The sequence below is a fragment of the Sus scrofa genome, chromosome 17 (assembly GCF_000003025.6).
Source record: "Sus scrofa isolate TJ Tabasco breed Duroc chromosome 17, Sscrofa11.1, whole genome shotgun sequence".
Taxonomy (NCBI): Eukaryota; Metazoa; Chordata; class Mammalia; order Artiodactyla; family Suidae; genus Sus; species Sus scrofa.
This window is the reverse complement of record NC_010459.5, coordinates 13,123,329-13,148,581: the sequence shown is the minus strand read 5'-3', so window position 1 is coordinate 13,148,581 and position 25,253 is coordinate 13,123,329. Positions and strand designations below refer to the sequence as shown.

The following is a 25,253-nucleotide window of genomic DNA, read 5'->3' as shown; positions in this document are numbered from 1 at the left end:
TTTGAACAGGATGCCCTGTGGACTTGATGAGAGGGCCACAGAGAGTGCAATTCCTGGGTAAACACCCACTCCCACCCATGGACAGGGCCCAAGATAAAGCTTTCTTGTACCAAACTGCCACTGCACACAAATGTAAATAAAACTTACTGTACCGGAATTCCCTTCATGGTTCAGCGGTTAATGAACCTGACTAGGATCCATTAGGAAGCAGGTTCGATCCCTGGCCTCACTCAGTGGGTGAAGGATCAGGGGTTGCTGTGAGCTGGGGTGTAGGTTGCAGAGGCAGCTCGGATCCCAAGTTGCTATGGCTGTGGTGTAGGCCAGCAGCTGTAGCTCTAATTGGACCCCTGGCCTGGGAACTTCCATATGCTACAAGCTCGGCCATAAAAAACAAAAACCAAAAACTAAAAAACAAAACAAAACAAAACCTACTGTACCAAATGCAATATATCAACAATCTAGATTTAAAGATTTAAAGAACAGATCCTTAGGAGTATATTATTTTCTTTTAAGAATAAGTTTATAAAAGACTCCTCAAAATATTCTCTCCCGTAATATGAATGTATTTATAATTATTTCATTTTTATTAATTTTTTCTAGAGTGGATATTCTTCATAGATCAAGGTACGCCTTTAATATTTCAGCAAGAGTCTAAGTACATCATTTATGAAAGTTTTCTAGGAAACTCACTTTTATTCATAAGAGATAAGTCCAAAAATGACCACTCTGATCTTAGGCCATGAATTCTTATTAATTTTAGGAAGTTTCCCTTGAAATGATACACTGTCTTTACATAAGCTATCACATATACTTGCAAATATTACAATTTCAAATTAGACTTTGAATTCTTAATTTAAAACAGTACCCTATTCCATTAAGATTAATGAAACAATTAAGTGGTATTAATATTTTGTTTATTTATCTTTTTATGGCTGCACCTGTGGCATATGGAAGTTCTGGGTTTAGGGGTCAAATTGGAGCTGCAGCCCTGGCAACACCAGATCCTTAACCCACTGAGTGAGGCCAGGGATCAAACATGCATCCTTATGGATACCATGTTGGGTTCTTAACCTGCTGAGCCACAACAGGAGCTCCTGGTATTGGTACTTAATTCATTCTAGCATGCTGTACGCGAGATGTAATCAACTGCTAAAAAATTTTCCCCCCAATGTGCATATGAAAGAATAAGACATCCCCAAGTTATGATTCTGTAAACCTAAGTTCACTGCTCTAGGTCACATGGCAGAAAAATACTTACATATGCCTAATATCAATGAAAATCAAAAATAAAATTCCCATGTAATTCTAATTTAAAAAAAACATACTTTGACCTAATTTCTTGATCATTAAAAATTTAGTAAAGACTGCATGCTAACAATTTTGAAAAAAATTAAATTCTTTGTTGTTTTTTTTTTTGTCTTTTTAGGGCTGCACCTGAGGTATATGTAGGTTCCCAGGCTAGGGGTCGAATCGGAGCTATAGCCGCTGGCCTACACCACAGCCACAGCAATGCCTATGAGCCGTGTCTGTGACCTACACCACAGCTCACGGCAACACCAGATCCTTAAGCCCCTGAGCAAGGCCAGGGATTGAACCTGTGTCCTCATGGATGCTAGTCCGATTCATCTCTGCTGAGCCATGATGGGAACTTCCCTAAAAAAATTAAATTCTTAACTGCTATATTGATTAGTGGAAATTTAACAAGAATGGTATTATTGGTTTACATAGAGTCAGGTATAATTTATCTGGAACAGTATCTCCCTCAAAGTATGTACCTTGAAGCCTTATATTTTATTGTCAAATGGGTTCAGGAAATATTGCAAATTCTATTTCTCTCTTAGAGACTGACAATACACATCAGCATTGTATAAGCTCCTGGGAGTTCTTTAGTTAAAAAAAAATTAGCTTCCTTTACTCCATCATTTCTCAAGCTTATATATCAATATCCCGGTATAATTAGTGTCATAGGAAATAGGATTAGAAAACCTCGATCTATGATGATAAGAAGGAGACAATTAGAGTAAGTGTATGGCACCAAAATCATCTGCACTAGATTCTGGAATTTTTGTAATTTTATTATATCTGCTTTTTGAATGCTATTTTAAATGCTGAATAGGAGCATGCCAGGGAGCCAAGAAAAAGACAGGCTACTCAGGGCTTAGGTGTCTTACACAAAGTAGAGTAAGACTGGTGGGAACTGAGAACTGGCTGTGCATATTATCCTTCTCCAAGGTCCCCTCTAAGGCGCAAAGAAAGACAGTCAGCACAGAGCAAGCGTTTCGTTTACTAAAAGGCTGACATGCAGCATTACTTACACTGCCCATTCGAGCTTCTCATTCTTAATTGAGTTGTAGAGAGCCTGTAAAGAGAGAAAGCAAGATGGAATTAATCTTTTCATCATGTTTCACATTTGGAATTCAGCAAATGACCAAAGCCAAAAGGCTGAGCGAGTCAGCAAGCAAATCGCAGACCCTCGTCGGCTATCCTGCTGGTGCTGTGGGGTGGTGCTCTGTGACACGGACAGATTATTGTAAGTAAGACACACAACACGGCACTACAGATTATCACAGTAAAATATAGGATATAATTAACATTAGACCACGTACTCTGTTTTTCTTATTCAAAATATGGTCTTCCAGTTTTACTACTTTGGATGTTGCAATAGCTATACCTTTTCATTACTGGAATAAGGAGAACTATTTTCATAACAACTAAAGGAGAAAAACACATGGAAGGGAGACTGAAGCCAGATTATGGGAACCCATCTTAGAATAACTGCAGAGTTTCTATCAATGACTTAAGCAGCTTGTACTGGTCTCACTTCGTAATTCTGCTTTCCAGTCAGTGAAGGATTTACTGGTGTGTACAGGGTGGTGGACAGAAAGTTTCTTCAGAGCCTTGATAACAACAACGACACATCAAGTCAGCATAGGGCTGCCTCCCTGACCCTCCCAGCTACTTGTAACCAAGCTGTTCCACCATGTCAACTAACCCAGGAAAAAGCTACTCCACACCTCTAGTTTCTTAATTTTGAGTAAGACGTTATGAAGAAAACACAAGATATAAAAACCAAAATAGCACATTACGGTGAAGAAATGATAATATGTGAATTACAACATTATGATGGAGTGGGAACTTTTTCCTTTAAAGATGGACTTGGACCTATTAGACTCAGCAAAGTTTTCGTTTGCTCTGAGATGGGAAAGGGGGATCCAATCCCAACCAGCCCCTCATCTTCCAAACAAGGAAATGCTGGGTTGAGAAGGTTCCCAGGCAGCACAGCAGAGCAGAGGCAGAACTGCCTTGCATTCCCATCTTCTGCCTTTTACTATGTCCTGTCCAGGCGTACAAGGCAGCCTGCATGTGTGTGAACTGCACACAGGTAGTGAACTCCCTTTTTAGCAAAACACTTCCTAGTTCAGTTCAAAGATGCCTAGGTTATAGATTTTATTTTATTTAAGATTTGATACAATGGTCTTTAATCAGTGTCTTGATGACTCCATGAGAGTTCTTCAGTGTCGCTACAGCAGTCAGTTTAACTACTAGATAATTACAGGAACTCATAAAATTTAGGACACGTTTCCTCAGGACATGGCAAAATGTGTGCTAAAATACAAAAATGAGAGCACCTCCAATGAAAAGAAGGGATAAATTAAGGCACAAAGACTGTGCTATAAACTGGATGTTCTTTCTGAGCTCAAATTTACTGAGAACTACAGCCACCTATTATATAGCTAATGTCTCTCAAGACGGCACACACAGAAGTGTGTCTGGCTCTGGCCTCAGGAGCCTCTTGCGATAAGTGTCTGTAAGTGGATTCTATTACGTGTACGTGCTATCTTGAGCCCAAGAGGAAGGGATAGTAGGCTCAGAAACTGCAAGTGAAAAGAGACAGACCATTAAAGATCATTTACACACTATCACACTTAGTAGTAACCTGAGTAACCCAACAATGTGGGAAAGATAAAAAATGATCCGTTCATAAAGGTAGAAAATGATATCTAAGCAACTAGAAAATTTCTAATAACTTCAATTCTGCCCTAGATCAAAAATTTTATAAATTTTTTTGCCTATGAGACTATTTTGATTAGAGAGATAACTGCTTTTCAAATTAGAAAATTCTTGTGATTCCATCAGCTGCATATCACACAACAAAAATCTATTATAAAGGATCGTGTCAAATTCAACAAACTTGCCTACAGATCAAGTCCTCTTCCTGTGTGTCTATTATAATGTGACAAATCTAAAGGTGGATGTTATTCTCACCCTTTTCCATAGCAAAAATTACAAAGGAATTTTTCCTTTCCATTCAATCTTCTGAATGCTTTATGATAATCCACTACTTTTCTTAAAAGAAGAAAATCTGCTTTGCAGATGCACCCAACACTCACACCCTTCCCACTCCGGTACCTGTTTATTAGCCCAGTTACAAACTGAAGTCTGTGATCTCCCTCATCTCATCTTCCTTTCCTGGAAGCCCCTCACCTCAACCAGTCACTCCTCTGTCCACGGCCTCTCTGTTGACCTGAGAAGAAACCCTATAACTCTTGACTATCCTCCTCTGACTTCACATTTGTATCCCATATATTAGTTCAGGTGTCCTCAGTTTCAAATTCAAAAACCTAAACTCTACCTTTCAGGTAAGGGGACCTAACAGTTGTGTAGCCAAACCATAAAAAATATCTGGGTGGAGCTGGCCTCAGGGACACAGAAATTTAAACTCTGCCCCCTTCAAGCATATCTCATTAAAACCAGGGAGAAAAAATAGAAAACAAAAAACTCTGCCCCCTTCTCCTCTCAAACTCTTTTCTTTTTGTCCCAAACATCCGCACTCTCTGTCTGCTTCACAAGAAACAGAAAACACATCTACCCGGAGCAACACTTTTGTGTCTCTCGACAAGAGAAAACACACAGTTCTTTTCCCCAGCTCCAGTCTGAAAAGGGTCCAGTTGGTGTGGAACAGGCCTCCTGTCCTGTGGATCGACCCATGGGGCTGGAAAATGCGGACTGCTAGCTAGTCCTGACATCCCTACCCTTCTGGGCTAATGGCTCCTCTCTCAGCTCTCAAACTCACGCAGGTCCCTCCCAGGCCCACCTCTGCAATGTGGATGCTGCCCTTGGGTCCTCAGAACCTCCCCTGAGAGAAGTTTCAGCAAGTCTTCCCCCCACCTGGTCTCATCTCTTCCACCCAACAATCCAGCGGCTGTCACTCTTGTCCAGTAATACTGATGACAATGAAGCCGATTCAAGGCCACTCTGTAGTGGTCCTGCACCTCCTCACCTTCAGCAGCACCGAATACCCTCAAACACTTTCTTCCATGTTTTCTGGAACATAACACGTCATCTCCTGAATTTTCTTCTCTAATGATTCTCTGGGTCCTCACATCTTCCTCATCTATCCCTCAAGTGTGGCTGGACCTAAGGGTTTGTCTTCAGCCCAAGTGGACTCCTGTGATGTTCAGATCCATGTGGCCACCGCAAGTGGTCCCAAAGCACCACATGCTCTGTCAAGAGGAACTAGTGAATGAAGGCCTAACGGTGAAAGTCTTCTCTCAATCCCAGTAAACCCCACTGTGCAAAGCATTTCATTTCTTGAGCACAAAAACAACACACATGAAATATATAACACAGTAACATAAAACCTACCCAAGTCAGAATCCTAGGAACATCAACAATTTTCTATTAATTGTTACACACAAAATACTTTTACATAGGGAGTTCCCGCTGTGGTGCAGTGGGTTAAGAATCTGACTGCAGTGGCTCAGGTTGCTGCAGAGGCACAGGTTTGATACCCTGCCTGGCGCAGTGAGTTAAAGGATCTGATGTTGCCACAGCTGCAGCATAAGTTCTCTGGCCCAAGACCTTCCATATGCCACAGGTGCAGCCATAAAAAATACTTTTACGTATATTCCTATCATACAATCAGGACAGCCCCATGTTAAAATCATCTTTATTACCAATCTTTTACCTGCCTACTAATGCATGAGAACAAGTCTTTGCTAATACAGTTTTTGGGCCAAATTGTTAAAAAACAAGAAACAACAAAATGGGATTTCAAACTGAAAGGGGCCTTAGAGATCATGAAATAATTCTTCCTTTTGTAGATGGGGAAAATGAAGCCCTAATTTAAATAATTCTCTCAAGGTCCTACATCTATTTTTCAAAAAGTTTGACTCAGAAATCATATCAGTCTCAGAAACCAAGTGACTACAATTCAACCAACTGCATTCTCTCCTCTCAACTAACTACAACTAACTGCATTCCCTCTCCTAAAACCAAACTTGACAGCATCGTAAATGCCGGGCTTAGGTCAAGGCCTATGTGAGAGGTAACAAGGCGTGCAGCTCTCTCAGAATCGAGTCACATAATGCTGGTCACTGTCATATTCTTCCTAAAGATGAGCCACTCTTCCTGGGACACACGCTTGAGATGCCTGTCAGAAGGCTGATGGGTTTGCTGCACTGACTGGACACTCTCTGTCTGCTCTGACGTAAGGCATTTGCCACATGAATGGCTAAAACTGGAGGTGTATTTTACAGCTTAGCAAACTAATTCATCTCTAGCTACGTGAGGGGGTATCTGATCCAGCTCCAAGAGAGCAAGATGTGTGGGTAAACACTGTCACGGAGGCTGCTGTTTCCCTGTGGCCATGAATGGATAGTTGGAAACAAGTGGAAAGGTACCAAATCCACCTCAGTGGGCAGAGCAGCCCACATGAATTATGTGCAGTGAGGCGACAGCCAGCTGCATCAGGCTAAGAAATGGACCCCCTTAACAACGCTGAGGTCTGAAACCCTGGGACCTGCACATGTTTCCCATGAACGGTGACATGTCTGCAACGTGATTAAGGTAATGATTTTGAAAGGGGAAAGTATCTGGGCTGAGCGTGTCTATGCCAGAAGGTGGCAGAGGGAGATTTAACAGAGACAGAAGAGAAGGTACAGGAAGATGGTCACAGAAACTGCAGGGACACAGACATACACCGAAGATCGCCAGCAACCACCAGAGGTGGGGACAGATTCTCCCTCGGGCCCTCCAGAGCAGTGCAGCCCTGTCCACACCTTGACTTCAGACCCCTGGCCTCGAACACTGTGGGAGGATAAACTCCTGGGTTTTCCAAAACCACGTTCATGGCGGCACGCTGCAGCGGCCCTAGGAAGTAAATACACGAGGAATAAATGGAAGACAGATGTTTAAATAAAGAATGCTTACATCCACAGGCTGATTTTCAGAAACATTTCCAGAGTCAGGCTTCTACCCGAAAGCCTGACTAGGTACACACACCAGAATCGGCCAAAGAATTTTTAAAAATATTGATTACTGAGCCCCATCCCAAATCTGCTGGATCAGATTCCCAAAGCAGGAGCCTACCCATGAATATTTCCAAATGCTCCACACATAATTCTGATACAAACCCTTGGTTTAAAAAAAAAAAAAAAAAAAAAAAAGGAGTTCCCGTCATGGCGCAGTGGTTAACGAATCCGACTAGGAATCATGAAGTTGCGGGTTTGGTCCCTGCCTTGCTCAGTGGGTTAACGATCTGGCGTTGCCGTGAGCTGTGGTGTAGGTTGCAGATGCGGCTCGGATCCCGCGTTGCTGTGGCTCTGGCATAGGCCGGTGGCTACAGCTCCGATTAGACCCCTAGCCTGGGAACCTCCATATGCCATGGGAGTGGCCCAAGAAATAGCAAAAAGACAAAAAAAAAAAAAAAAAAAAAAAAAGACTGCTCTGCAAGGTTACTTGTCTTTTTTTTTTAGCTGAAATTCCTGAAACTTAACCCAGGAGCTAGACAACAATCAAATTATCTCCACTGCGACTAAACAGGACAGAGTGATTCCTCAAATTTGAAGTTCATCATTTTTAAGAATGAGAAAGCAAATTGCTTAAATTACAGAGATCAAGGTATCTTGGTCTAAATTCACTTTTAAGTCTTTGTTCTTCACTTTTGATTGCTTCTCGTCGAGATGATAAAATGCAATTTTATTCAAGGCTCGGCACCATCACTGACAGCCCACACATGGTTCTCCAAGTTTCTCCTGTTAGCATGCATTGTGTAACCATGAGTCTTTCTCTCCCTCTCCAGAAGCACAGTTTGCAATCTATAAAATTCCTGTATTTTAGTTCAATCATCTCTCAACCCCAGTGATTTCTCTTTCTCTGTGCTCTTTGAATTGCTAAGAACAGACAGGATCACAAAGCTTCCAGTTCCCTTTAGTGAGACTCACAGTGACCACAGTGAAATCTGTCCCCAAGAATTATGACATCATCAACACCATGGCTATCCTATTCAAGTGCAATGCTGCTTCATGCAGGTATTCAGATAAGTAGACTTCTGAGTACAGAATTAAATACACACCACTCTAGAAAATGTTATCACCAAGACTGTGTTTGAAAAAGAAACTGGATAAAAATTGATGATTACCAAATGAATTTCAAATTGGTTAGAAAAACTCAAAATATCTTAAAGTAATGGTCCTCAATTTTATTTTCTTCCCTATGCCTTAAAATAACATTGAGGAACTATATTATCCCCTCATCAAAGGAGGCCTCCCTAAAACTAGTATTTAGAATTGACTCTGTTTTCACCACTACCCTGGAAGCTGTTACACATGTGCAACACGTCAGGTAAGGTCATGGGTGAGAGCTATCCCTTCTCTCTCTCTCTCTTTATTTATTTATTTATATATTATTTATTTATTTTTTGTGGCAGAAGGCAATTGTCAAGCAGAAGTAAAAAAGGATAAACAGCCTGAAACTCTTGACCACAGGTAGATCCATTTTAGGGAGAACAACATACTAAAGTTGAGTTTCTGGAAACTGATTCCCTTTAAATTACCTGTGCTCCTGTACCCAGTGCAAAGTGTTCATGTACCCACACTTAAAGAGCTTGAAATTGGAGTTCCCAATGTGGCACAGTGGAAACGAATCCAACTAGTATCCATGAGGATGTGGGTTTGATCCCTGTTCTCGCTCAGTGGATTGGGGATCTGGCATTACTGTGAGCTATGGTGTAGGTCACAGACATGGCTCCGATTCTGTGTTGCTGTGGCTGTTGTATAGACCGGCAGCTGCAGCTCCGATTCGACCCCTAGCCTGGGAACACTTCCATATGCCTAGGTGCAGCCCTAAAAAGAAAAAAGAAAAAAAGAAAAAAAAAGAGCTTGACATTAAAGAACATATATTAATAAGCAACTCTGTGGTCATTCATCTCTTTAGCTCTCATTCAGGGAAACAGAAGCATGCCCGATATAAAGTAACTTATTTTGAGTTTGTTTTTTTTCCCCACATTTATATAGTTATATCTATTTTTTGAATCCATTCACCACATAAACAGAGTGAAAAATCTATGTCCTGGACAGTTAACTTCCCTCACGCTGTGGTACACTTACAAATGCAGCCAGCAATGGCAGAAACATCAAACCATTAGTGTCTGACTCCACTGAGCAGATGAGCCAACAACAAACCAAAACAGACACTACGACATTATTGAAACAAAAGGGCATCTGAAGTACAATTGATATGTATGATTCATCACAAAATAAACAAACATGAGCACACTCTACAGGCCAGTGGCATTATGCGAGGTACAGAAGACCCCTGTCTTCGAGGGCCTCTGATGTAAGGGTCGCATAGTGTGCCACCAATCCTGCCTGACCTTGACCTAATGGAGAATTAGTCAGCTAAGAGAATCAACTAACTTTTTACTTCCTGCTAATAATGTGCAAGACATGCTCACACTAGTGGTATCTAACATGTCATTGATATTACAAGTAGTTTTTAGAGAAAAATTTAATAGAAGTGAGGACAGATCAGTCTTGGGATCTAAGAATTTGAAGTGGGGGTGGAGAGGGGGTTTGACAGTCACTAACCTGCCGTTTCAAAACCTGGCTTTCATTTTCTAAACACATGCTACCCTCTAGTACTCTACTTCAAAAGGATCTTAGAAATCGCTTGGGCAAACTCTCAAACTAGTTCTTTCCCTAGTCTCCCTCCATTTCCCTGTGTCCCCCATTAATTCTTCTCCATGGTTATTTATGAGTAACATCACTACCTATTGCCAAATCCCAGGCATGACTCCATAACATAAGAAATGAACACTTTTGTGGAAGCAACCTAAATGTCCATCGACAGAAGAATGGATAAAGAAGGCGTGGTACATATACACAATGGAGTATTACTCAGCCATAAAAAGGAATGAAATAATGGCATCTGCAGCAATGTGGATGGACCTAGACATTATCATGCTAAGTGAAGTTAGTCAGACAGTGAGACACAAGCATCATATGCTATCACTTGTATGTGGAATCTAAAAAAAGGATAAAATGAACTTCTTTGCAGAACAGAAACTGACTCAGACTTTGAAAAACTTATGGTTACCAAAGGAGACAGGTTGGGGAGGGGAGGGACGGGCTGGGGATTTGGGATGGAAAAGCTGTAAAACTGGGTTGTGATGATCACTGTACAACTATAAATATAATAAAATTCACTGACTTAAAGGGTAAAAAAATGAGCACTTTTAAATTGCATATGAGAGAGAATAAAGGGGAAGGGGATTTCTCTAAGGGGGAGGAGGGGCACCAGAAGCTTTCCTGATTGCTGTGACCTAAAACAGGAACCACACCTCCATTGTCTCCAAAGGGGGATAAATGCAGCCAAAGAGAATACTAAACATGTACACCTCTGAAAAGATTTGGTAAGTGACTCTGCAGGTGCACTAACCCAAACTTGAAAGTGAATAAAAGTGTAGCTTCAAACTATCATGTACAAAACAAAACAAAAAAAAACAACAAAAAAAACCCCAAAAAACTATCATGTACAGTGATGCAATATCCAAACTATTACCAACGTATGCACATATACTTTCATTTCAGTAAGTCTGGGGCTGGAATTGGTCAAGAGGTGTCATGAGTATTTCTACAGAGCACATTCTTTCTAGATTGTCTTTTCTATGCCTTATGATTGCCCTTCATTTGACTGGCTGCTGCGACTTAAGGAAATTTCTTAACTAAGCTAGTACAAATAACATTATTTAAAATGTAAATTGATTTAAATACAAAATAGCCACTGAGTTCGTTTTTTAAAACTTAGGTATAATTGACAAGCATATTAGGTTCAGGTGTACAACATAACAATCTGATGTTTGTACTAAGCTCTTTGCTGAGCAAGAACTTAAAAATTTTTTTCCTGGGTAAACATATCCCTCAACACAATAAAAGCCATATATGACAAGCCTATTACTAACATCCATAGTGGCTGCATCAAATTACATAAAAAGTGGAAAGCTTTTGCTCTAAGACCAGGAACAAGACAAGAATGCCCATTCTTACTGCCTTTTTTTTGGGGGGGGGTCTTTTTAGGGCCACACCCATGGCATATTGAAGTCCCCAGGCTAGGGGTTGAATAGGAGCTGTAGCTGCCAGTATACACCACAGCCACAGCAATGCCAGATCTGACCTGCATCTGTAACCTACACCACCGCTCACGGTGATGCTTGAGCCTTAACCCAGGGAGCAAACCGGCATCTTCATGGATATTAGTTGGGTTTGTTAGCAAAGCGCCACCATGGGAACTCCATTCTCACTGTTTTTATTCAACACAATATTAGAAGTAGTAGCCAGAGCAATTAGGCAAGAGAAGGAAATAAAAGGCATACAAATTGGAAAATAAGAAGTAAAACTGTCACTATTTTGAGATGGCATGATATTACATATAAAAAATTTTAAAGACTCCACAAAAAACAAATGAAACAAAACCTACAAATCTGTTAAAAATAACTTAATTCAGTTAAGTTGTAGGATATGAAATCAATATAAAAAATCTATTGATTTCTATATATTAATAATAAATTATCAGAAAGAGAAATGAGGAAAACAATCCCATTTACAGTTACAGCAACAAAAATAAAATACATAGGAATAAACAAACACAGGAAGTGGAAAACCTAATAGTAAAAACAATAAGACATTAGTGATAAAAGATGACCAAATAAATGGAAAGATATCCCACATACATGGATTTTAAGAATTAATATCATTAAAACATCCTATATTACCCAAAGCAATCTACAGATTCAATGCACTCCCTATCAAAATTCCAGTGGAAGTTTCCATAGGGATAGAAAAAACAATCCTAAAATCTGTATGGAGTCACAAAAGACCCTGAATAGCAAAAGCAATTTTGAGAAAGAATAAAAAATCTAGAAGCATCACACTCCCTGATTTCAAAATATATTACAAAATTATAGTAATCAAAATAGTATGGTACTGGTGCAAAAACAGACACATAACTCAATGGAACATAATAAGAGATTCAGAAATAAACACACATATATATGGGAAATTACTTTATGACAAAGGAGCCCTGAATATACAGTGGAAAAAGACAGTCTCTTAAATAAATGGTATTAGGAAGATTGAATTGCCACATGCAACAGAATGAAACTAGACCACTAACTTACACCAAACACAAAAATCAACTCAAAGTGGATTGAAGACTTGAATGTAAGACCCTGAAACCATGAAACTCCTAGGGGAAAAAACAACAACAACAACACAGGCAGTACACTCCTTAACACTGGTCTTGATGATGATTTTTTGGATTTGACATAGAAAGCAAAGGCAAGAAAAGCCAAAATAAATGAGTGAGACTACATAAAACTAAAATGTGTCTGCACAGCAAAGAAAAGCATCAATAAAATGAAAAGACAAGGGAGTTCCCGCTTTGGTTCAGGGGCAACAAAACTGAGGACATGGGTTTGATTCCTGGCCTCACTCAGTAGGTTAAGGAGCTGGTATTGCTGTGCTGTGGCATGGCTGGCAGCTGCAGCTCCAATCTGACCCCTAGCCTAGGAACTTCCATGTGCCTTGGATGCAGCACTAAAAGAAAAGAAAAAAAAAGACAAGCTACTGAATAGGAGAAAATATTTGCAAACCATATGTCTGATAAGGGATTAATATCCAAAATATGCAAAGAACTCAACTTAATTGCAAAAAACCCCAAAGATTAATTAAAACACAGGAAGAGGATATGAATAGACTTTTTCTTCAAGGAAGACATAGAGATGGCCAACAGGCACATGCTCAACATCACTAACCATCAAGGAAATGCAAATCAAAACTGCAATGAGCTATCACCTCACATCTGTCAGAATGGCTATTATCAAAAAGCAAAGAAGTAACAGGTGTTGCCGAGGATGTGGAGAAAAGGAAACCCTCCTACACTGTTGGTAGAAATATAAATTGAAATAGCCACTATGGAAAACAGTAAGGAGTTTCCTCAGAAAAATTAAAACTAGCACACCACAAACAAGTTAAACCCAAATAGGCCCACACCAAGACATAATAAAAACGGCAAAAGTTAAAGAGAGGATTCTAAAGGCAGCAAGAGAAAAACTAGTGTTAATTATAAGGGAACCCCCATAAGGCCCCCATAAGGCTATCAGCTGATTTCTCTACAGAAACACCACAGGCCAGAAGAGAGTGGCAAGATATATTCAAAGATCTGAAAGGAAAAAATCTGCAGCCTAGAATACTCTATCCAGCAGAGTAGATGGGGAAATAAAGAATTTCTCTAACAAACAAAAGCTAAAAGAGTACAGCAATACTAAACCCATTCTGAAAGAAATACTGAAAGAGCTTCTCTAAATAAAAAAAGAAGTAAGAAGAAAGAGGATGGAGGAAACCACAATTGGAAAGCAATCACTTAAATAAGCCTGCATACAGATCTAAGAGCGGGAAAAAAAAAAAAAAATACTATAATAGCGATGATAAAGACAAGGAACTGCAAAAGGACAAACATGAAGATGTTAAAAAAGGACTTCAAAATCATAGAATGTGGAGGAGGAAAGTAAGAAAATACAGACTCTTTTTTATTTTTAATGTGTTTCAGTCTACATGACTATCAGGCTAAAGTAAGCAGATATAGGAAGGAGTTAACACACTTATAAAACAGGGCAACCACAAATCAAAACCAAACATTACATTCACAAAAAACTAAAAAGAAAAGTACACAAGCATAAAATAAATGTAAGTCATCCAACCAAAAAAGTAAGATAGGAGAAACACAGAATCAACTGGAAAACAAGGTTTAAAATGGCAATAAACAAATATCAATAATTATCAATAATTACCTTAAATGTCAATGGACTGAATGCTGCAATCAAAAGACACAGAGTGGCAGATTGGATAAAAAAGCAAAAACCTACAATCTGCTGCCTACAAGAGACCCACTTTAGGTCAAAGGACACATATAGATTGAAAGTGAGGGGATGGGAAAAGATATTTCATGCCAATGGACAAGACAGGAAAGCAGGAGGTGCAATACTCATATCAGAAAAAATATACTTTAAAATGAAGGCCATAAAGAGAGACAAAGAAGGACAGTATTTAATGGTAATCCTTTTTACCATTAAATACGGATATTACAGTCGTCAATATATATGCCCCTAATATAGGAGGACCCAGATATCTCCAACAAATACTAACAGACATAAAAGGAGAAACTGATGGGAATACAATAATTGTAGGAGATTTTAACACCCCACTCACATCAATGGACAGATCCTCTAGACAGAAAATCAATATGGCAACAGAGATCTTAAACGACACAACAGAAAAGTTAGACTTAATTGATATTTTCAGGACATCACATCCAAAAAAAATCAGTATACATTCTGCTCAAGTGCACATGGAACATTCTCAAGGACTGATCACATACTGAGGGCACAAAGCTAACCTTAACAAATTTAAGAGTAAAGAAATTATTTCAAGTATCTTCTCTGACCAAAAGGGCATGAAACTAGAAATCAACCACAGGAAAAGAAATGAGAAAAAACTAACTACATGGAGACTAAACAACATGCTACTAAAAAACCAATGGGTCAATGAGGAAATCAAGAAGGAAATTAAAAAATACCTTGTGGAGTTCCCGTCGTGGCGCAGTGGTTAACAAATCCAACTAGGAACCATGAGGTTGCGGGTTCGATCCCTGCCCTTGCTCAGTGGGTTAACAATCTGGCGTTGCCGTGAGCTGTGGTGTAGGTTGCAGACGCGGCTCGGATCCCGCGTTGCTGTGGCTCTGGCATAGGCCAGTGGCTACAGCTCCGATTAGACCCCTAGCCTGGGAACCTCCATATGCCGCAGAAGCGGCCCAAAGAAATAGCAAAAAGACAAAAAAAAAAAAAAAAAAAATACCTCAAGACAAATGATAATGAAGACAACACAACCATTCAAGATCTATGGGATGTTGCAAAAGCAGTGCTCAGAGGGAAATTCAGAGCAATACAGGCCTTCCACAAAAAGGAAGAAAAATCTCAAATCAACAACTTAACCCACCACCTAAATGAATTAGAAAAAGAACAAACAAAACCTAAAGTCAGCAGAAGTAAGGAAATCATAAAGATCAGAGAGGAAATGAATAAAATAGAAGTTCAAAAAACAATACAAAGGAGTTCCCATCATGGCTCAGTGGTTAGCGAATCCGACTAGCATCCATGAGGACATGGGTTCGATTCCCTGGCCTTGCTCATTGGGTTAAGGATCCGACATTACCATGAGCTGTGGCGTAGGTTGCAAATGTGGCTCAGAGCCCATGCTGCTATGGCTGTGGCAGAGGTCAGTGGCTACAGTTCTGACTGGACCTCTAGCCTGGGAACCTCCATATGCCATAGGTGCAGCCATAAAAAGACAAAAAAAAAACCAAAAAGAAAAAAATCAATAAAATAAAAACTGAATCAAGAAGAAACAGATCAACTGAACAGACCGATCTCTAGAAATGAAATTGAATATGTCATAAAAACACTCAACTATAAATAAAACGTCCAGGACCAGATGGCTTCACAGGCAAATTCTACCAAACATACAAAGAGGAACATATACCCATCTTCCTTAAACTTTTCAAAAGGTTGAAGAAGAAGGAACACTCCCCAAGACATTCCATGAAGCCACCATCACCATAATACTAAAACCAGACAAAGATACTACCTAAAAAGAAAACTATAAGCCAATATCTTTGATGAATACAGACACAAAAATTCTCAACAAAATTTATGTTCATTGCGGCACTATGCACAATAGCCAAGACATGGAATCAACTCAAATGTCCACTGATGGATGATTGGATCAGAAGACGTGGTATATATACACAATGGAATACTACTCAGCCATAAAAAAATAATGCCATTTGCAGCAACATGGATGGAACTAGAGACTCTCATCCTGAGTGAAGTAAGTCAGAAAGAGAAAGACAAATACCGTATCTCATCATATGATATGAAATATCACATGATATCAAATACCATATGATATCACATATCTGGATCCTAATATATGGCAAAATGAACCTTTTCAAAGAAAAGAAAATCATGGACTTGGAGAATAGACTGTGGTTGCCAAGGGAGAAGGGGAGGGAGTGGGAGGGATTGAGATCTTGGGGTAAATAGAGAATGTTGCCTTCAGGATGGATTAGCAATGGGATCCTGCTGTGTAGCACTAGGAACTCTGTCTAGTCACTTATGATGGAACACGTAATGTGAGAAATAAGAATGTATGCACGTATATGTAACTGGGTCACCATGTTGTACAGTAGAAAAAAAATATATATATAAATGATTTTAAAAAAGTTATATTCCAAAAAAAATTTTAGCCAACCTAATCCAATGACATATAAAAAAGATCACACACCACAACCAAGTGGGATTCATTTCAGGTTCACAAGGATGGTTCAACATATGCAAATCAATCAACGTCATACACCGCATTCATAAAAGAAAAGTCAAAAACCACATGATCATCTCAATAGATGCAGAAAAAGCATTTGACAAAGTCCAACATCCATTCATGATCAAAACTCTTACCAAAGTGGGAAGAGAGTGACCATACCTTAACATAATCAAAGCCATTTACGACAAACCCACAGCAAATACAATGCTCAATGGAGGAAAGTTGAAAGCCTTCCCACTAAAATCTGGAACAAAACAAGGATGCCCACTCTCGCCATTTTTATTCAACATAGTATTGGAAGTCCCAGCCACAGCAATCAGACAAACAAAACAAATAAAAGGTATCCAAATTAGAAGAGAAGAGGTAAAACTGTCACTGTAAGCTGATGACATGATACTATATATAGAAAACCCTAAGGACTCAACCCAAAAACTTCTTGAACTGATAAACAAATTCAGAAAAGTAGCAAGATATAAGATTAACATTCAGAAATCAGTCACATTTCTGCATAATAACAATGAAATATTAGAAAAGGAATACAAAAATACAATACCTTTTAAAATTGCATCCCAAAAAATCAAATATCTGGGAATACACCTGACCAAGGAGGTAAAAGACTTATATGCTGACAACTGAAAAATATTAATCAAAGAAATTAAAGAGGATTCAAAGAAATAGAAAGATATTCCATGCTCATGAATCAGAAAAATTAATATTATAAAAATGGCCATACTATCCACAGCAATCTACAGATTCGATGCAATTCCTATCAAATTACCCAAGACATTTTTCACATAACTAGAACAAACTATGCAAAAATTTATATGGAACCACAAAAGACCCAGAATTGCTAAAGCAATCCTGAGGAACAAAAACTAAGTACAAGGCATAACTCTCCCAGACTTCAAGCAATATTACAAAACCACAGTAATCAAGACAGTGTGGTACAGGTATCAAAACAGACAGACAGACCAATGGAACAGAATAGAGAACCCAGAAACAAACCCAAACACCTACAGTCAATTGATCTTTGCCAAAGGAGGCAAGAATATAAAATGGGAAAACGACAGTCTTTTCAGCAAGTGGGGCTGGGAAATCTGGACAGCCACATGTAAATAAATGAAACTGGAACACACCCTCACACCATGCACAAAAATAAACTCAAAATGGCTTAAAGACCTAAATGTAAGACAAGACACCATCAAACTTCTAGAAGAAAACACAGGCAAAACATTCTCTTGACATTAATCTTACAAATGTTTTCTTAGGTCAGTCTCCCAAGGCAACAGAAATAAAAGCAAAAATAAACCAATGGGACACAATCAAACTGACAAGCTTTTGCACAGCAAAGGAAACCATTAAAAAAAAACCCAAAAAGACAACTTACAGAATGGGAGGAACTGACAAGGGTTTAATCTCTAAAATATACAAACAACTTACACAACTCAACAGCAAAAATGCCAACAACCCAATGGAAAAAATGGGCAAAAGACCTGGATAGACATTTTTCCAAAGAAGCTATACAGATGGCAAACCAGCACATGAAAAAAAATGCTCAACATCATTGACTATTAGAGAAATGAAAATCGAAACTACTATGAGGTACCACCTCACACCAGTCAGAATGGCCATCATTACTAAGTCCCCAAATAAAAAATGCTGGAGAGAATGTGGAGAAAAGGGAACCCTCCTGCACTGTTGGTGGGAATGTAAATTAGTACAACCACTATGGAAAACAGTATGGAGGGACCTCAGAAAACTATACACAGAACCACCACATGACCAAGCAACCCCACACTTGGGCATATATCAGGACAAAACTTTCCTTAAAAAAGCCACATGCACCCGTATGTTTATTGCAGCACTACTCAACAACAGCCAAGACATGGAAACAACCTGAATATCCATTGAAAGATGATTTGATTAGGGAGATGTGGTATATATACACGATGGAACATGACTCAGTCACAAAAGCAAACAAAATAATGCCATTTGGAGCAATATGGAAGGAACTAGAGACTCTCATACTAAGTGAAGTAAGTCAGAAAGTGAAAGACAAATACCATATGATATCACTTACATTTGTAATCTAATATATGGCACAAATGAACCTTTCCACAGAAAAGAAAATCATGGACATGGAGAACAGACCTGTGGTTGCCAAGGGGGAGGGAGAGGGAGTAGGATGGAATGGGAATTGGGGGTTAACAGATGCAAACTATTGCCTTTGGAAGGATAAGCAATGAGATCCTGCTGTACATAGCATTGGGAACTATATCTAGTCACTTATGATGGAGCATGATAATATGAGAAAAAGGAATGTATATGTGTATGTGTAATTGGGTCACAGAGGCAGGTAACATACATGTGCAAAGTGGCCAGGGAGAGAGCCTTGGGGGTTAGAGAAGGCTCCATCTAGAAGGGCCTGATTTCGACCAGGTGGGAATGCAGATTCATTATTCCTCCCTCTTATTAATTTTCAGAAGTGGCTAGAAGTACAAATGATTCAAGGCTCACAAATTTGCAAGTGGGGCAACAAAGAGAGAAACAAAAACAAAAACCCACTGGGAGCCAGACTAAACACATCTGTTATCCAACAGAACAACAAGGTTGGAATTCTGATTGGAATGAAGTTACTAGAAAACTGCAGAGAAGAAACAATGAGAAGCCTGAAGAGATACAGCCAAAAGTCCTGGTTTATGATTTAGAGATGTATACTTCTGAATAATTGATGTTTCACTTGATGAGATTTCTGTAATTTTGTGAGAATGTTCTAGCCATTTGTCAATAGCTGATATTCCACTGATGATGATAATACAACTGTCTCTGAGGCCACACTGTGTGATGCATGCAGAGTTACTTTCATTTATATCAGTTCAGGACTTGTTATTTATTTAAAAGTGATGTTTCACAGGGAAAGGAGGCATGATCCTGAGTTCTTAGCTGAATTCTTTTTTTTTTTTTTTTTTGTCTTTTTTGTCTTTTAGGGCCACACCTGCAGCATACAGAAGTTACCAGGCTAGCGGTCAAATCAGAGCTACAGCTGCCGGCCTATGCCACAGCCCAAGCAAGGCCAGATCTGAGCTGCGTCTGCGACCTACACCACAGCTCACGGAAACAAACAACCTTTGCTTAACCCACTGAGAGAGGCCAAGGATTGAACCCATGTCCTCATGGATACTAGTCAGATTTGTTTCCACTTGAGCCATGACGGGAACTCCTTAGCCGAGTTCTGATCCCAGTGGACCTATGCTGACAGCAGCAGCTCTGTCCTTCTTTAACCTGCCACACACCTCTGTCACCTGTCTATTCCTGTGTGGCACACTTGCTAAAATCATCTTTATTGTGTGGCTCTAGGGTACAGTAACTATGACAAATATTTTATCCTAACATGCTGATAGATCACGGGAAAGTATTTTTATAACTACTAGATTGCATTTTTTCTACAACAGTATTATATATAGTATACTTTAAGTACTTATACAAAATAGTTTTTTTTTTTTTTCTTTCTGGCTGTGCCCAGGGCATGCAGAAGTTCCCTGGGCCAGAGATTGAACCTGCACCACAGCAGTGACAACGCCAGATCCTGAGCCACCAGGGAACTCCCAGAATAGTCTATTTCATAACTACTGGAAGACTACAGTTCATGTTTATAACCGGAATAGTGTAGGAACAATGTAACGGTTTTAACACTTGTAACAATATTGTATAAACGAATCTCTTAAAACTACTCACTCATTCATTCAATATATTCAGCCAACTGAGTCTCTATGATCTGTGAGGTTGCTGGGCTGTTGGGTATTCACACAGGCACTGAAAGCCCAGGGGCAAACAACACAGGCACAGAACTTAGATTTAGTGGGGGTAGAAACAAACAAAGGTATAAGAACATCAACAGATGGTCCTGTGGTTTTTTGGTAGGCTGTCAGATAATCATTACAATTATTATTACATAATTATATATTATTGCATATTATTAATTATACAATTATTATTATTATTACCTAGTAGAATTAGGTAACTCTGGAAGTAGCTTTAGTTGACAGTTGAAAAAGCCCCTACAAGGAGACTTACGGTAAGTGACAGTGAGCACCCATAGAAGAGAAAGGGAAAGAGCTCTGGGGAAAACTGAGCCTGGGGTCTGAGAAACAGCAACAAGGCAGCAGGGCTAGAGCACAGCGGGCACAGAGCGAGGTTCGTGATAAGGCAAAGAGGTGGACAGGTCGCACAGGGCTTTTTGACCAGAAAACAAGGGTTAATTCTGCATGCGCTGGGCAACCACTGGAGGAAATTAGGCAGGAGAGTGACCTGCTCTGATTCATGTACTTAAAGGTCTCCCCGGCTGCTCAGTGGAGGAGGGACAGGAGAGAGCAAAGGATGGGACAGCGAGACTGGCGGTGTCTGGAGGGCTGGTGCAGCCTGGTCCAGGGGACTGTGGTGCAGTCTGGGGTCCGTCAGAGCAGCCTCCTAAATTTGGGGAGAAGGATGGCCCACTTTTGTACAATACAAGCACAAATGAAAAACTGGGTAAGACAGTTTGTTTCAACAGTGGATATATTTATACATAACTGGAGATACGCTGCTGCTCATTAGTATTTCAAGTCATTTAAGCTAAAAACAGGGTTGGTGTGTTAGAATATATCATTAAAGGGAAAAAGCAAGGTGCAAAAGAGTCTGTTTGGTATGTTCCCGTCTTGTGGAAAAGAAACATATGTACGTCTGCTCTCATGTATTTCTAAAGGGATACAGAAGAAACCACTGCCTGTGACCCCCTTTGTAGAAGGCAACTAGAAGAGTGGGGCAGGAGGGAGGATTTTCATCAACAACGTTCTGCACTATTTGGATGTTAGGTCACCAGGAATGCTTTACTTCTTCGACTAAAACTAGATGATACTATATTTTATTTTATTTTTATTTTTATTGTGCTTTTTAGGGCAGCACCTGTGGCATATGGAATTTCCCAGGCTAGGAGTCGAATTGGAGCTACAGCTGCCAGCCTACATCACAGCCACAGCAATGCAGAATCCAAGCCACGTCTGTGACCTACACCCCAGCTCACAGCAACACCGGATCCTTAACCCACTGAGCGAGACCAGGGATCAAATCCACAACCTCATGGTTCCTAGTCGGATTCATTTCCACTGTGTCACGACAGGAACTCCTAGATGATACTATATTTTAAACTCCTTGTTCATGTGATCAAGACTGTGCCTCTCTAGCCCCCTGATGCCTCATAAATTGTCCTAACCATAGCATATGTGCTTGGAAACAGGTGCAGAGGAGACAAGGACCTGGCTGACAATGGCCCTGATGCTGTGATCACAATGGGAGCTGCAGCAGAGAACAAAGAACCATTAGTGGATTGTTATCGAACCTGCCCCTTCCGTGGGCTGCATGACCTGAGGCCACCACGTGAGCCTTTGAGTTCTTCATCTGTAAAGACTGTACAACAACATCACTTACAGAATAGTGAGGATGAAATGAAACCATCAATGTGAACACATCTGGTCTCTGCAGAGCGACATGTAAATAGAAGAACTAGTGCCACATGCAGCCCAGGCCTGTCCTCCCCAGACTGTATAGTATACTTGGAGCAAACACTCAGAATCCATCCACTCCAATCCCCACACCAGGCATGCTGGGCCTGGGGAGAACCACTTATTTTGAATCAAACTGGCAGTCTGGCATCCGGGACAAATATTCCAACAACTAACATTTAGTGAGTAGTTAACAAGCTGCCTGTTCCCAGGGCTGTGCACTTCACCACCACCTGAGGGTACCATTCCCACTTTACAGATTAGAGAAAAGGGGTGCTGAGAGGGTGAATAGAGTATTATTAGGTGGCAGATCTCTGAAAGAAATCGTAGGTACTTTGATTCCAAAGCCTTTTAAATTTTGTCCTTGACTTTTTTCTTCCTTCAATAATCTAGGGTTTCACTTCCTGTCTCCCACTTTCTGGGCAGAGGAGCTAGCCTGTTATATAATTCTCCCTCCAAAACCTACAACGGCAAGAGTACACCTCTCTGACCACTCAGACCAGTACAACGTTCTCCCAAGGGAACTCCAACCTGGAGGTGAGATACTGCTTCGCAGGTACAGTCCTGCTTTGGGAAATGCCAGGCTGGGTGTCTGACAAATGAAAGGACCCATCCATATAGGTGACATTTATGGAGCTACTATATGCTGAGCTCTGGGCTGAGCACTTATGTGCATTATTTACAGCCTATGAAATAAATACAACTGACTCCATTTCACTGATCTCAAAGACGCAGAGTAGGCAAACTGATATTTGCTGGGGGTTGTAGGTTGCCAGATCAGATGCAGGAAGCCAGCTGAATGTGAACTTCAGATAAACAGTGAATAACTTTTTTAAAGTATACGTACACCCCAAACTTTTCATGAAGCCTATTTATACTAACATTATTTATTACTTACTTGAAACTCAAATCTGACTGGGTGTTTTGTATTTTGATTTGCTAAATCTGGCAACTCTCCCTGGTGACAAAGTACCAGTGGTAAAGCTGGAACTCACACACAGGCCCAAGTTTCTCTTCACGGCTTTACTGTTCTTCTTGTCCTTCCCAAGACGGGCTTGTGGTGACTCCATCAAACCCCCAAGGGAAGGGGATATGTATCTCAGGTAGAAGAGGAATTCACTGAAGTACAAATGGAAAGACTGAGATGTACATTCTGAAAAGACCCTCATCTTCAAACCAATTAAGGCATTAAAAACAAATGCCCAAGAACATGATGTAGACATAATTTAACGTAGCAATCCTTAGACCCTGGTAGCTTGGGAAAAGTTAATGGAATGACAGTAAATCACAGCCTTCTCCCCTAAAAGTGCATGTTATTCTTCAGCACATGTAACTATTCCCTGACCTGTGACCTGTGCAACCACCATTACTTTCAAATCCACTGCCTTCACAGCCATCTCCAGATATTGCTTTTAATTTTTTGGGGGGGTCTTTTTAGGGCTGCACCCACAGCATATGGAAGTTCCCAGGCTAGGGGTTGAGCCACAGGTGCAGCTGCTGGCCTACACCACAGTCACAGCAATGCCAGATCCGAGCTGCATCTGCAACCCACACCACAGCTCACGGCAATGCTGGATCTTTAACCCATTGAGTGAGGCCAGGGATCGAAGCTGCCTCTTCACGGATACTAGTTGGGTTCCTTATCGCTGAGCCACAACAGGGCTCCTGCTTTTAATTCTTCTACCCTGATCTTCTGATTTATTGATCAAAAATCTGTCTGGATAGCTAAGTCATATTTTTGAAAAACACAAGAATCAGTATTTTCAAAGAACATTCTGGACTATATTTGCCATATCTGTTGTTAGACTCACCTGTTGATAAGCCTTACTTGTTGGGAAGGGACAGACATATACCGTAAGAAAGGAAGCTTTATAGTTTTAGAACATAAAGAAAACAAATTCCAAACGACCTTGTAAATTACATGCAGTAATTTTTAAACATCTGAGGAAAGTGATCAATTATATTTAATGATTATGGACAGGATAATAAAGTTAATGTACACAGTTTAAAAACCGTTGCTGAGTAACACGCCGAGTTCTTTTTATAAATGGCTTGTAAAAATGATTCCTGGGGGACTCTGACATTTAGAGAGAACATCAGGCCTGGCATTTGTTCTCTGTCATTTCCATGCATTAGACAAAGCAATGAAGACAAGCCAAATGGAAATAGATTTTACCCAAAACAATCAATACAGCCAAATTGAATAACCTAATCCAGTGGCTACAAGGCTTTTGGATTTCATGGGCAGGAAAATTTTCAAAAGAGGTTTGGGAACCCACCTAGAACTGCCAGATATTTATTTTGACAAATAAGGAAATAAATGAAAACAAAACACTATCTACTGTCACCATCATTCCATAAAACTAAGTAACAAGGACAAGCTCAAAATAAAGCACTGTTTCCCATGAAAGGACCATTCTTTCACTAATATTTTCACCTTAGACTGAAAACTTTGACAGCAACCAGCCACAGAACATGGTCTAGTCCTATATATGCTAGAACATACTGGTCTGGGAAAATATGCAGCTTTTTAAAAAAGAAGTCCCTGTTATTTAGTATTTGCTAAACACAAAGTTAAATTAAGATATACAAACCATTCTAGTCAGTGGAAATTATTATAGTCTCATGTGTCCTTACATATGCTGTCCATTTTTCTTGTTGTTCACTTTTAAACTTTTATCAAAGCAATGCATGTCTTATTATTTTTATAACCAAGATTACTCAAAGGTCTATATTGCATAACAATTCTTTGATTTATTTACCACAGATTTTTGTTACGCAGAGCTAATGTCTTTCAACTATTTTTGTTTTTCTACTTTCAATACAAACTACTTTCAACTGTGGGACTCTGGAATATAGCTCTTAGTGTGCTCTTACACACACACACACACACACACACACACACACACACACTTATATGGTATACTCTCCTCCCCCAATTCTCCCACTAAAATTATATCATAATCACAATTTAGAGGCACATGAATTTTCAATGCCT

General features: G+C 39.9%; 1 protein-coding gene across 8 annotated transcripts in view; it reads right to left on the bottom strand.

The window, feature by feature from the left end:
* PSD3 (pleckstrin and Sec7 domain containing 3) overlaps nt 1-25,253 on the bottom strand; it is a 621,434-nt gene that overhangs the window by 118,595 nt on the left and 477,586 nt on the right. For all 8 annotated transcript variants that reach the window (XM_021077991.1, XM_021077990.1, XM_021077989.1 and 5 more), the window contains one exon: nt 2,316-2,359. In XM_021077991.1, the coding sequence (XP_020933650.1) occupies nt 2,316-2,359 (44 nt within the window). The remainder of the gene's footprint in view (nt 1-2,315; nt 2,360-25,253) is intronic.